This window comes from Prunus mume, linkage group LG2 (assembly GCF_029339155.1).
Source record: "Prunus mume cultivar Tortuosa linkage group LG2, ASM2933915v1, whole genome shotgun sequence".
NCBI lineage: Eukaryota > Viridiplantae > Streptophyta > Magnoliopsida > Rosales > Rosaceae > Prunus > Prunus mume.
In genome coordinates, this window is record NC_142699.1 from 37359095 (window position 1) to 37374645 (window position 15551).

A 15551-nucleotide genomic window follows, 5' to 3' on the forward strand; every position below is an offset into this window, starting at 1 on the left:
TCTGTTCCTTTCCTATTTCTCAACCACTCAAATTTCAATTTTCGAATAAGCCATTTTTTTATGCTTTTGGCTGCATTATATAGCTTCTACTTTTATATAGCTTAACCGATTTCCAGATTCAACAAAATAAGAAAGGTAAAAACTATGTAGATTAAGTTACTATATAGGGTAATATGCGGTTTTGCCCCTTGAACTATGCCATAATTATCAAAGTGATATATAAATTGTTTCTTTTATATAGCTTTTGCTGTATTTCTAAAGAATAATAGTAAATTAACAATTTATCGAGGGACATCGGTAAAGTTATATAAAAGTAATTAAAATTTTCAAATATACTTTTTTTTTATTCTTCTATCTCATGGAATAATAAACCCTTGAAGATAAATTTTGATACTAGCCAACTTGAAAAGAATAATAATAGATAGAACTTACTCAAAATTCTTACTAACCATCTTGTCGAGAATATTCTTATCTGGATAAGATAAAATAGTTGAAATTGAAACACACCAACTAATGAAAAGCAGGTTTTGTTTGTTTAGTGTATGGACTGCATGTGCATCTTGTGTTTGGGATTTAAAAATTGTTCTGGTTCATGAAAATCTATCACCTTAATTGTAATGTATTCAGAATGCCAAGAAGCTCAACTCAAATCCCCCATAAATATTGGGGCCAAATCTATTTGAGATTTCAGATAATCTAGTCTAAACTTATCACGACATGATGATGATTTGAGAGAACTCAAATATCCCATAAACATTGGGATCAAATCTATTTGAGATCATTTCAAATGACTGCCTCTCTCATTGTCCTTGAGGATTTCAGATGACAATCTAGTCTTCAGCTTATATCAAATCTAGTTAGTGCACAAGCAAAAGATTTTCTTGTTATTTTTTTTATAGATTTTTTATCATCAAACTGGTGTGTGATTTCGTCCTCTGAGTTGAGCTTCCAGATAGAGCAGACCCACTTACAAGAATCTCAACCTCCCACCTCCCCCATATATTGGATCAGACGAATATATATGCAGCAATTAGTTGACTTTTCATTCTCATCTTTGGACTTTGGAGCCATAATATATAAATATGTATATCTCTACCCGTGAGGATTGACCTTTAATCACTTTCACCATGGTTCTTAATTATGATTACGTACGAATCTACTTAAGAAATATAGATGCTTTCTTTTCATTTTTTCTAAGATGTTTCCCATGAGGCGAGAATAATACATACGAGATTCATTTTTTATTGATGTAGGGTAATGTTCTTATAACACTTGTGTTTTCACACAATCCTTAATATATTGTTAAATTGTGAATTTGAACCACACATTCGAATAAAAAGCAAGATAAACCGTCTGACAGAAAAAATGAATTTGTGAATCTCTTGACCGGTCTTTGTTTGTTTGAATAATACTCAATGGCATCACTAGTTATGTGTATCCTTCAACAATTATTGAACCAAGATTAATAGGTATTGAGCATGACCAATGAGCTATGCAAAAGATTAAGATATATTAATAGATATATATAGAAGTGGTTATGAAAATCCCGACATCCCTCGCCAAAACCGTGTTTTGCTCTCTCATTCGATCGTGGCTACGCGTTTCTGAGTTGTACACAAGCTTGCACATCACCTGCTAACGACAGCAGTGAGCTCAACCCCCAAAAATTCTAAAAATACTTACAAGACTACAAGAAACTGGTGCTCAAGCCCTAAAAACAAACATAAAAAGCAAAACAAAAAACCGCCAGCAGACAACACGAAGACCAGACAAATGACCAAAGTTTCCAAGAAACTGCGCATTGAAACAGAAGTAGAAACAAGTTGCCAAGAAGAACTAAAAGACTAGTGCAAGAGGGGTTTATAGATATTTTTTTTTGTTTTTTGGAATAGATTGATTAATTCAAGTTGACCACGACAGCATTCTTGGCAGGCAGCTTTTCCATTTCTTTGTAGACGTACACTTGCAATTGCTTTTTGTTCGCATTTGAAGCTTTATCTTATTTTGACATAGGAACTTACGGTTGGCATTGCATTTTCAATCGAAAAGTGCCCATTTCTTCGAATGTGCAATGCTTAGAAATTATTGGAAAGAGTGTGCATGCATGGTTCACTAATAATTGTCTAGTACTTTAAAGGACAATGGATATGATATTTTGTTTTTTTTAGGCCTACCACTTAATCAAGAAAATGAAGAAAGAACCAAAAATAAATAAAGACAATTGAAGACCATACGTGTTATAACTCAAGCCAAGTTCGATTAACTAACTGTTAGTTTACTGGTATATCTATCTTTCCGGTGTTTAAAGAGGTCATAGGCAACATTTAAGTAGAATGATTCAAGTGATATTTCCAACACTCAAATCAAACATATATATATTGTGGTTCATTGTACTTGCAACTTGCAAGTTCAAACAAAACTTGTTGATTGATAAAATGGACAGAGACCGTTAAATGTGGAAGGCACCAAGAAGCTTAATTGTGACAGCAATAGCATGTGTTGTACTAGTATAAGCACTATGATAGAAATTACAACCTCCACAATACCGTAGAGTGGACTGTCCTTTTTCATGTGTATCCGACTAGAAGACAACTAGAGATTCTAAAGAGTTGGCTTTTCTTTTGGTCGAATTCTAAAGAGAATTAGCTAGTTGTATCCTTTGCCTGTTCTCGCATATCATGTTATACCATACATTCTCAATCACAACGACGACGTTTGATGAAAAGTTTGATCTTTATTTTGTCCTTGCTCAGTACGAATTAAGGTATGAGTTGAATGGACGGTGCTAGGCGTCGTTAGAGACAATCGGAATTGTTTCCCATTCCAATCAAACTTGATTTTTTTTCCCCTCCTTTAGTAATCGATCAAGGATAACAAGACAGTGAAATGACAAGGAATACTTCTACTTTCACAACCCATCTTGTCTTGTGGCTAGCCTCTTGTCTCATTTCACATAATCGTGGACATTCACCAAAGATATCGCTTGTTAAAAATAGTTTGTACGTACGTAAGAAGAAGGAAAAAAGTCAATTATATTTTAGAGTCGCCTAGATCAGAGCACCCAATAGAAGAAAATTACAAATTGTTGCCAACCTTCTATTTAACTATCAACTTAACTGATATTTTGAAGCGTGGCACTCAGTAGGTCTTCAAGTTCAAATTAACCGATGTTATAGGTCTTCAATTTGTAATTAACCGTAATAAGAGCTTTTTAAGTGGCCTGGCTTCCTCGATATCCTCTTCTTTCCTACCAATAAGCTAAATACATTTGCCGCTCTCATATGAAAATCAATCCCTAAACTCTCCTTTAATAAAGTTGATTTTGACCCCTTAATGTAACGTTTCTTAGAAATGCCATGAAGCTTAAGAACACAAGATGTTTTTCTTTTTTATTTCCTTTCTTGTGTTCTCGAGTTGGTCCACATATTATATATACCTTTTAACATCAGAGGTGGTGGTGAGTGCTTGAGTGGGTATAAAGGGTACCCACATGATTATAAAATTTATAGTTGGAACTTGGAATCATTTGGCATGAAAACGATAAGGGATCTTGGATAGACGACCCTACCAATTACAGCAGCTTTCCTTTTGGTCCCCTTAATTTCAAAGATTCCCATTGTAATTCAGCAATAGGTAAGTTCCAGAAATCTAATCACAGCCTATAGAAGCTAGCTGTTAAAAAACTATTGTCAATTACAGCATATTCACTTCCATCAAATCCCTAGGCTTATGTCCCTCCCACGTTGCAGGTTCTTTCACCTTTCGATGTTGTCCAAGAACGTGATTGATCTTTATTTGTACTTGAAATTTGATCAATAAAAAGGGCTCCCCGCGTTGATTATGTGTGACGAATTTTATATACATAAACAACTGTTCACGCAATATAACACATCAAGTTCAATTTAACTCAAAATTTAAAATCAACATGTTTATCAGTGAGTCGTTCTTCTTGTTAAAACTCAATCTAATCTGATATTTCAAATTCGATCTTCAAATCGAAATATCTTTGGTTCCTTAAGTTTTCATTCTTCATGTCAAACCTAATTCCATTCAATAAACTTTGATTATATTTCAACTCTTTCCTTCTGAATTTGTTCGCATTGGTACTCAACTTTAGAATCGAAGCTAAATGCGCACACACATTTGGAAATTCCCAAATCCCCAATCTCATATATACCATAGCAAATTAGCAATATACATTTGAAAAAGAAAAGGGGAGAGAGAGAAGGGAAGAGCTCATGTCAAAAAGACGTACGGCACACAATGAAAAAGGCCAAAAAAAAAGAAAGAAAAACCACCTCTCTCTCTGCTGACTCATATACATTACACAAGAAATGGGGCCCAAAGCTTATTGGACGACTCTCACTCACATATATGGATGGACCCCAACAGTCTCTTTTTACTATTACCATCACTTCTCATGATTGATTATTGATGATTGATGATTGATTTGCAGGCGCGCCTCACAGCGCGGTACGGACGGACTCCACAGAAAGGTGAAAGGAAGAAGGCCTAGCGAGAGCGTGCAAGCAGAGAACCTTTTCCAACTTTTTAAAGCAGCAGCCACCCAGCGCGGATTTCTAAAATGCTTCCAACTGTACGGCCACCCAAGTAAAAAGGCGAACTTAACCACCTGACAACGACCTCTCACCGTTTCTTTTTGTTCTTTTTCTGATTTCTCTTTTGTTTTTTTTTTTTTTTTTACCATAGAGTCACAGCCGATGATAAAGATGAGAACAAATTGAGAAAGAAAGAAATATAAAAAAGCTGCAGCCTGCCACGTGGGATCATGTCGAATGGAGCAGAGCATACTCCCTCTATCTAACGGGTTGCGGTGGCCACGGCGGGTATAGATGTGGCAAGAACGGTCGTGGTGGTAGTGGTGGTGGCGGTGGAAAGAGCGTCGGATGGAAGAATTGTGGGCATTGGGTCTACAAGGAAGTTACCAACCATCCTCTTGGCGGGTCTTGCCACATGTTTTTCCCATGCTTGATCCGCCTCCACGCGGTGCTTTAAGAATACTTCTGTGGCGTCGAGGCGATGCATGTTCCAGTTTCGTCGGCTGCAGAGCCGACGAATCTTTTGCAATTGGCGGTGTGCCAAAATGCAAGTGTTTTCTTTAATTTTAGAAATAGCTGTTTGAAGAAGCCTCTCTTGCGTTTCCTCATCGTTGATACCAGAAGCCTCGCCCCGCAAATACTGATCCATTTCAGGCATGCCTATAGCCTTCCGGATTCCGTGCGTATATTCTGCTTCAGCAGTGGAATCGAACATTCTCCTCACCTCATCCACCAAACCCGCCTTCACCATCCGATCCACTCTCTCGGATACAAAAGAGTTGAGCACTGGCAGCGCCACATCTACCCATATAAAGCAACACTCGTACTTCATTCTGAACTCGGGGTGGTCGTCCACCAGAGCTTCGATGTAGGAATTCGAGCCACCGGCGATGATGGGGAGCCTGTCGCGCTCCAAGATCGATTCGATAGCCAAGGATGCATGCTGCTTGAAATCATTGGCTGTGAAGTTGAAGTTTGGATCGATTTTTCCAAGCAAGTGATGAGGTATGCCTCTACACTCCTCTTCAGTGACTTTGTTGGTGACGATGTCCAATCCCTTGTAGACTTGCATTTTGTCTGAGTTTATAATCTCAGCACGGTAAAGGGTTGCGAGGTCTATGGCAAGCCTGGACTTGCCAGTCCCGGTGGCTCCCATTACAAAAACAACCTTATCTTTTCGCCGGAAAAATGGATCCATGTTGATGCTGGGCAAGCCAGGAGGGCCTTGGAAGCTCAACATAGGCTGTACTTGCTTGCAGGCAGGCATGGAAATTTTCATTGTAATTAATAGAAACCTGCCAGGTTGACCCAAAAACACAGGTAAGATTTCAACTCTGTGGAAAATTAATTTATACACAAAATTACACATGGAAGCAAAGCATGCCTCATCACATGATTTTTTGGACCACTGTACCTTTAAAAAAACGCGGCGACTTGGTGATATAAAAATGGCCTGGCACTGGCAGGCACAAGAGCTTCTTGCTGTAGAGAAAGAGAGGAGAGAAAAACCAGAGACAGAGAGATGCTGGCTAGCAAAAAGTTAAAAAGAATTGTGAGATGGGTTTTGTCTCTAGGTATATATGCAAAGTATTTACACCTGGCGGAAAAAGAAGAAAAAAACACTGTTCGGTTTGTGAGAAAATGATTTATGACGTCAAGTGGATTGGTTTGATCTGCTCGTCCAGCTTGAAGTTTTTGAACCTGAATGGTCACTGCCTGATCGCAAAAGAGATGAGAGCTTGGTATTTATGGTGGTGGGAAAAGGCTAAGGCAACCGAGGGTGGTATAGGGTTGTCTTGTGATTTCAATTGATCGCAAGACACATGTATATTTTTGGATGAAATATTTTGGGCGTAGAATCAATGTTTTATAGTGTGAAGCTAAAGGTTAGGTCAAGGGACTAAAGTGAGTCTGATTTAGTGTTTGAATATACTTAAATTGGAATAATAATAATAATTATTATTATTATTATCTTACAGGGACCACACAGAAAGTGTTGATCGGCACAACACAATATTTTCTGGGTTACATGTACCAAAAATTGACGGGGTCTGTTAATTTGGTGAAAAGGGAAAGCTAGCTACCTACCTACAAAACGGCCATTTTAATGGGTTATGGAGCTGCCTGTATATTAATTTAAATTAAAATACTATTTTATGTGAGTCAACTCAAAGTAGGAAGAGTGATGTGGTTCACAGTATGATTCCCTTTTTTTCGAATAAAGCGATAATTCAATGTCATTTTTCATCGAGTTAGAGCCTTAACGAGTATAATTCTTTCGCACATGTACTATTTATTTAGTCATGTAACTTTTTTTAATTTGGGTTTAGGTTGTCTTTATTCCCCATTAAAAAAAATTAAGAACACGTACGAACGATGAAAATTTGGTGGGAATGGAATGGCATAGTTGTTTTAAAGAAAGCAGTGGGCAAAAAGAATTTCCCTTTTTTCATGGTTTTGATACCTAAATAAATAAAAGTATATATATTTGGTGAAGGGACAAGCTAGGTAAAGTTGTAGCCCATTTGTTTCTGATAGTTCACTCCTTATCCAAAGGCCTTTGAATTGATGCCTGGTAAATTATAATTATTCATTAAAGAAACATCGATCGTTCCACAAATTCAGAAAAGGAAAAAAAAAGTTGAGAAGAAGACGATAAAATATACGTAGGTATTGCATACAAGATGCGCATAATTGCCTCCGTCAAGATGAGCAAGAAAGTTGCTCAAGCTTAATCAAATCAAACAACTTCAGTTAATTTTCTTTTTGCTCATTTGAGTTGGAATGGATATGAAGCATTTGGAAAACCAATTTAATTTGATTGGTCGGTTATTAGTTTTTAGAGAACCGACCAAAAAAATAAATGTCTCCAATTACATTTTTTTAAATGGAAACAAAAATTGCTATATATGTCACAAGTTTAGCGTAGCACGAGCTGTTATTTGGATTTTTAAAATTGTATTTTTTTTACTTTTGGTTTTCTGCGGTTTTCCTCCTGAACTATTTGCATATTGTCAATTTAGCCCCTCAACAATTTTATCAATAAATTAAGGACTCTAATTATTTAAAAATTGCCAATTGAGGGCCTACCGTCAATTTTTTCAAATTCAATCCAAATTTCCTTCCAAATTAAGGGTAAATTCATAATTTTATAAATTAAAAAAAAATCCCAAAAAAAAAAAAAATTTAAGACCCATACAACCCCATCCCCACCAACTCAGAACCCTCTAATCTCTCAACATCCCAACCTCCAAAGACCCCGCCCTTCCGCCACCTCCTCTCGCCGCCTCGCCAACGACTCTGACGACGTCCCTTTGTCCTCTACTGCTCTCAAGTCCCTCTCCACCCTCCACTCCTTCCAGTTTTTCAACTGCCCAATAAAATGAAAACAAAAAAGAAAGAAAACTTATTCTTTAGAGCGATAACAAACCCCAACCCTAATTTGTTTAAAGACGGAGGGGGAAGAAGATTAGGTAGGTGAGGTTTTTATTTTCTCTTTTTTAATTTTTTTATATAAAATTACAAATTTACTCTTTCTTTGGACTGAAATTCGGATGGAATTTGAAAAAATTGACGGTAGGCCCTCAATTGGCTATTTTTGAACAATTGGAGTCCTTAGTTTACCCAAAAATTTGTTAAGGGGCTAAATTGACAATATGCAAATTATTCAAGGAGCAAAACTGCAGAAAACCCAAAAAAAAAAAATTATATTTGCACCATGAAATTGAGTGGAGTTAAAATGATGTTGAACCAAAAAACCAAAAATATAAAATTCAATTCTCAATTGGAATTGGTTTGTATTGGGTAACGGTTGTGGAACATACAAACTGATGCAATTCAACTCGATTAAATATAGGCTTATTTATACCAATGCTCTCTGAAATTACAATCAAATCTCACGTTGTCCCCCCAAACATAAAGTGACCCACTTACCCCGTTTGACTCTGATTTGGTGACCCACTTTGCCCCTTATCGTCAACTCCGTCCAAAAGTCTATTAAATATGATGACGTGGTAGGGGTGCTTTTGTAATTTCGTACACATGATCATTATTCACAATTGAAAGGTGATGTGGCAAGTAGAGCCCACCTATACATATATAAGAATATTATTAAAACTAAAAAATTAAGTAAAACAGTAATAAAATACCATTTAAAAAAACTCTATCCTTCTCTCCTCCCTTCCCAACCTACCCATGAGCCACCCCCCTTAGCAACCTCAGCCACCTCAATCTAAGAAAGCCAATCATGTATGAGATTAAAACAATTATGGAGGCAATATCAATGAGCATTGCAGGATTGGAAGGTCTGTATAAGGAGCCATAATTGATGGGCAGTTAGCTGTAAAGAACACCAAGGAAGATGTCACAAAGGAACTAAATATTCTATATAAGGTAAATCATGCAAATCTAGTGAAACTAATGGGCATCTTGTAACATCCCACATCGACCAACGAAGAGGGGGTGATGTGCCTTATATGTACATGCCCACCTCCATTTAGCACGAGATCTTTTGGGAGCTCACTAGTATCGGAGTCATGGGAACTCCGAAGTTAAGTGAGTTGGGGCTAGAGCAATTCTAGGATGGGTGACCCTGACCCATTGGGAAGTTGCTCGTGAGTTCCCAGTAACAAAACCGTGAGGGTAGAAAGGGGGCCTAAAGAGGACAATATCATGCTACGGCGGAGTTGATCATGGGATGTGACAATTTGGTATCAAAATCACTCTGTCGTGTGGTGCAAGTGTGCTGAAGAGGGCTTCGGGCCCCTAAGGGGGGTGGATTGTAACATCGCACATCGACCAACGGAGAGGGGGTGATGTGTCTTATATGTACATGTCTACCTCCATCTAGCACGAGGCCTTTTAGGAGCTTACTGGCTTCAAAGTCATGAGAACTCCGAAGTTAAGCGAGTTGGGGCTAAAGCAATCCCAGGATGGGTGACCCTGACCCACTGGGAAGTTGTTCATAAGTTCCCAGAAACAAAACCGTAAGGGTAGAGAGGGGGGGTCCAAAGCGGACAATATCATGCTACGGCGAAGCCAATCCCGGGATGTGACACATCTCGTCTGACCATTTAGAGGCCTTTGGTTTTCCCATGCCTCACTTTGTCACACCACCTTCTTTAAAACTCATTTTCCCAAATCAACAATGAAATGACAAAACCCTAACCCTCACCTACCCACCCCATCCTTAAGGATTAGATCCAATGGTGATGGTGATACGATTGAGAGCACAACCATGGTGTAGGAGGCAAGGATGAGGTTGGATATGGGTGGCTTGAGGAAGGGAGGTTATGGCTACAAGGAAAGGTTCGGGTAAAGAGAGAGAGACAGAGGGAGGGAAATATATATTTTTTTTAGTTCTAAAAATTTTAAAGTTTTATTTTAATTTTTAAATTAGTTTTAATCATTAGAATATTTAATTATATTTTTATCTATGTGGAGGTGGACTCCACTTGACATATCACCCCTCAATTGGTGAATAATGAATCATGAGTAAAAAATTACACAAACAACATTGCCACGTCATCATAGTTTACGAATTTTTGGACAGAGTTGACGCCAAACCACGATCAAGAGGGGTAAGTGGACCACTTTAAGTTTGGGGAGGCAAAGTGAAATTTGACCGTAATTTCAAGGAGCATTGGTGTAATTGAGCCCTAAATATACTTTCTTTTAAGAAAACAGCCATTTATTAATAATTAAAAAAGAAAAGAAAAAAAGTACAATCTTCGAAAACAACATATAGAAAATCAGGAGGCTTCTCAAACTAAGTGCAACATTCTCTAAGTAAATCAAGCTAAATGATGAGCTACATTATTAGCATCACATATGTTGGATTAAATATATCTCTTAACTTGATGAGCTTTAAACTCATGAAAACTATGATTAGTCCTAATCTACTATATAGAGCTCCCCATCACATTAGAAAGCCAAAAGCTTGTATGACATGTAGTCTTAGAGTTTAATGGTCCATCTGATAAAGTATTTGTTCCTTGTTTTTGGTTTTTTCCCCTTAAATAAAGAGTACTGTAATTGTAATGCACAATATGAGTCAATTCCAATGAAGAAAAGTAAAGAAAACAAAATGGTTCAAAATTTCCAATAAAGCACACAAACAAGGAAAATTATGTTCAAATATCAAATATGGCATTAAAAAAGAAGAAGAAAGGTGTATTGTAATTTCTTGTTTTTTTTTTTTTTTTTTTTTTACAAGCGATTGGAGGAGAGGGTTTAGACATATAGTCATTGAGCTTTCAAACCTTCTCTGCTCACATGATTAGAGGTGGAAGAGCTCAACCAACTAAGCTATACTCCACTACCGTTTCTTGTTTATTTTTAATTTTAGAATAAGTCTTCTATTAGGATATATATTCCTAATATGGCTATTTCCTTTTATTTCTTTTTATTTTATATTTTTTTATTCTGTCAAAGTTAAGAAGGAAGAGGGGGGAAACTCACACACACAAGTACCACAGAAGTTTAGGAGTTTAATATATTTTTCTTGTCAGTTGAGTTTTGAGAATACCTTGCAACTTTCGGTTTCCTAGGCTTAATTTATATATTTTCTATTTAAGCCAAGTTATGGAATTCCGTTCATCAGTTTATTCATGCTTTCAACAAAATTCGGAAACTTTTATATTTATTTTTTAGTGGATTCCAGTTCTTCTTTTAGGATTTGACGTTTGTGAATCATTTTTATCGCGTTTTCGTCAAAGAGAGAGAAATCCATGAGACATATATGGAAGGAGGAGGAGAAGAAACTGTACAACTATTCCTAGTTTGTTTATATTTTTTTTTCTTTTCACCGGCTGTGATATATATGTATATATATATTTGTGGGTACGCGAAGCAGCATCTTTAGGAGTCATGAGGTGATGAAAAAGTAGGAGAATAATACTCATCATTTGGTGCAAAAGAAAAAGGAAAGAAGGGGATAGATCTTTTGGTGTAAAGGTTTCATTTCATGGAATCTAAAAGCTGTGAATTTGATTGACCATTATTCCACAAGCTTAAAAAGAAGAAGAAGAACAAAAAAAATTAATTAAATAAATAAATCCTAGATAAAAAGAAAAACGGCAGAACATTTGTACTAAAAGCTGTGAATTTGATTGACCAATATCATCATTTTTGGTAGTCACTGGTTGAAATGCACTTTGATTGAGTGTTGGATGTGTTGCCAATATATATATATATATATATATATATATATATATATATATATAGCTGGATCGACATAGGGTATATGCCCCCCTTTAGCTTTTAACTCATGCAACTCATCAAGTAAATATTATTCAATTGTAATAATCATAGATACACTTGTTCCTCATTTAGTACCCATTTTGGGTCCCTTTGCTTTTTTAGTGGAGCACCATACTGGTTTTTCTCTTCTTGGTGGAGTACATATATTGCCAAAATATATATGTCCTTTCAAGTCTTCAACAAGCATGTAGTTTTTATATAAATACTACGAGAAAATTTTCTCTTATTATAAATTGATACGCAATATATGTGTGAGGCTGTTAACTAGAACCGTTGATTAGATGAATTGTTACTTTGAAAGGTATAATCCAAATTAACAACATAACGCAACTAAATATGTAATAATACAAAAGTATGATCGTATATTTCATATTTGTGTGTGAAAGATAGTATATATATACAGATGTTCTCTTATGCGAACGTTCGGACGTTATATATTTTCTACTATCCATCCATGTTTTTCTCCCTATTTACAATGGCACACGTACGCTAATAACGTCTGTACGCTCGCATAGGAGAAGAACTGTATATATGACTATAGAAATTGGCTTTGTGTACACGTGCTTCCACTTAATCTCTGTAGTATTGTAGTAAAATCAAGAAGTCCATTGTGTACATCCAAAATATTAGCACTCAAACCAATAGGACATGATACAACATTAATAATGATAGCAAGAGAATAATCAACATTATCTGAGGTACCAACTTGTTGCATAATCCAGCAGTACTAAAGAATGTCAAAGTAATTGTCAAGGTAATCAATTAAGCTTCAATCCCGATGAGAATTGAAGGTTGATCGAGAGCATGAGAATTTGTACAAGCAAATATAGTTATTTTTTTCTTCTCATGATCGCTTGATCACTGATTCACTATGATGGGTTTAGTGTTCGTGGGATGCAAAGCTGCTTTAAAATAACAAATTCAAATGGTGGTGGCACTAAATCTATATATATAATGAGCACAAGATAAAAAGGACTTCACAATCATACTTTTTTTTCTCTAAGCCTAAAAACCTTTTGATGGTCTTCCATTTCTGCCAATATTCAAACTGATCAACATACAAAAGCTAATCATTAATTCCTCAACTTTACTCAAGCGTGACTAATAGTTTACCCTTTTGCTTTCCATCAATAGCTAGCGCGATTTCAAACTTTGAATCTTCTGTTATATTTTATGCGTTGATATTGTGTTTATATCTCTAAAATTACGTTATTTTTTAGGCTGTTATGATTTTAATCTTGGCCGTAAGTACTATGTCAACACCCAAAAAAAAAAAAAAAAAAAAAGAATAAATTCTCGATGTGATTTCCTTCATCGTTTTCGTTAAAAATGATAGTTTGTTTGTCGCCCTCAAGCACCATGTATTTGCATGTGCAATACAAATGACCATATCTTTCATTCTACATCCATCAAAAGACAATGTCACGTTGAGTAATTGACTTTTGAGTTTGAGTAATAGTTGCTATATCTTTTGAGGAATCACGCTAGGTCTTGCACTCAAGAGATATGAAGAGACTCGGAAGCAATCATAAGCAAGTCAATATATAATGGCTTTACACAATACGAATTTATAATAGAATCCACATGACCTACATTATAATATCCTTGAAGGACCATCCCCCGTGCGCTGAAGCCCATGACTATGATTAATAATCTAATAGTCTCAAGACTTTAAGAGGGCACACATATATTCATTTCCATGTCAAGTTACCAATTAATATCTTAATATAATCAAGGGTCGTTTCATCCTTTGAGCCCACCTTCTTTTGATTCTAACTGACCACTACTTCCATTCAATTCAATGCACTAGTGATATACTAGTCCCTAACTCCAATCAATGATGCACACCCTCTCTTTTGCAATTCCATTCTTCAAGTGGAAAGACATAAAGATGCATATATGGAATATGGGATTGGGAAGTTTCGAGCTCATAACATCCTAGAATTATAGCTCTGATATCATGTTAAATAAGAGAAATGTTAACCGGCTTTTTTCAAAAGAGAGTTTCTACGTGAACTTGCTGTTACCTTATGTAGATCAAGCTTAAAATTAATTCTTGAATCAAAACAATATATAAAGTGGCAGCAAGTCCGTGTAGTGACTCTCGAGCAAGATCATGTAGAGATTCAAAGTTTATTATGTATCATTGAGTTTCATTTGTAATAATGAATATCTTAAAAGTTCTACATGAAAACTCTTGAATGTGTAATAGTGAGCTCATCTAAGAATTTCATACCTCATAATCATTTGCACTTTTCTTTCATAGCAATCATTGACAAGTATGATTACGGAATTTGAACTTGACATTACATGGATCCATGGTCCATCATATGATATCTAAGTAGTATAATTAAGGTGGTAATTATTAGATAAGTAGTTGAGTGGGACTTGCTCCCAACTTGACTTGAGCTCCAAAACCAAAACCATATATTTAAAGCAACTCGATCATATTAACTGTGTCAAGTGATCTCCATCCACAAATATTGGTGGGTTGAATTTCAAGGCAAATCTTTGAATCTATTTCTATGATCAATATACACCAGTTATCCATATGATCATATGGCAGCACAAATCTTGACAAATTATGGCTACAATTTAGTTTCAAAATTACATAATTACGCTTGCCATTTTGGTGGGAAAAACTTTTAAAGCCTTCTTTAGTAGGAGAACTTAGACTCTTAAGGTGTCATAGTCAATATTATATCTTATGTATATATTTGTCAAAACCAGGTTGGGAAAAAGTGGGTTGACAAGATTAATGCAATTAGTTATGTGATGCCCAAAATTAAACGATTTGACCTTTGTGTATGCATCACTACTAGTGTGGATTTTGGTTTTGTTCTTAATCTTATTGGTGGCCTTGTGCATAGCCTCTACATAAGCGGTTTTTCTTCGGTGCTTCGATGCATTAAGTGCGAATGCGAACATTAGTGAATATTAGAGTGGTAGTTAGGGGAGGCCCTAAGCATAGGTGGGTAAGACGGTCGCCTAGGGGCTCCAAATTGAGAATTTGGGAGGGCCAACAATTTTGATAAACCTTTATATATACATATGTATGTTACTGTAAAATATATATATATACTATATTGTTATTATATTATGCCCAAATATTGTTTTAAAGAAAGTCTAATTATTTACTCTAAAACTAAAAAGAGGAAACTCAATAAAGGATCTTCTTTTTTTTAATAGAAACCAGGAAATGAATTAAAAAATAAGTAAAGTATTTATAGCTCTCCAAATTAGGGAGTATGGTTGGAGTTGAATTTTTTTAGAGAGCTCCTAAAATAGTTTTTTTTGGTGAATTTAAATAAATTTTAGCTAAAAATCCAGGAGCATGATTTTGGATGCTCTAACCTAGTATCATTAGCATATACCCTACCAAAAAAACAAAAACAAAAATCTAGCAGCATAAAGGAAATTATGGTATGCTCGACAAAAGAAGAAAAAAAGCAGTTTATTGAATATCTACTCCCAAAGGTAGCGCTCTTGGAGGATGAACAATAAGGTAAAAACCCACAAGCCTATTGCTTATATTTTCTATTGAGAAAAACATGGTAGAAAAACTTGATTATTCAAAGTGAAGTGATACTTTTGCATCGAAAAAGTCAAGACGAGTGATATTTAGGTAATGTTTTGATGCATTTTATAAAATTATTATATGGATTACATTTTGTTTGTTTCTTTTTAGGTTACAATTGTGATGACTTTGAGCTCTGCTCTATTTTTTCCTTT

At 35.7% G+C, this 15551-nt stretch overlaps 1 protein-coding gene across 1 annotated transcript; it reads right to left on the bottom strand.

The window, feature by feature from the left end:
• Positions 1 to 4150: 4150 nt before the first annotated feature.
• Positions 4151 to 6266, bottom strand: LOC103322847 (adenylate isopentenyltransferase 5, chloroplastic). Its single transcript, XM_008224789.3, has 2 exons — positions 5974 to 6266; positions 4151 to 5854 (listed from the first exon to the last, which is right to left on the bottom strand). Exon 2 carries the CDS (start codon positions 5836 to 5838, stop codon positions 4822 to 4824), a length of 1017 nt encoding a protein of 338 aa, XP_008223011.2. The 5' UTR covers positions 5839 to 5854; positions 5974 to 6266; the 3' UTR covers positions 4151 to 4821.
• Positions 6267 to 15551: the final 9285 nt, after the last annotated feature.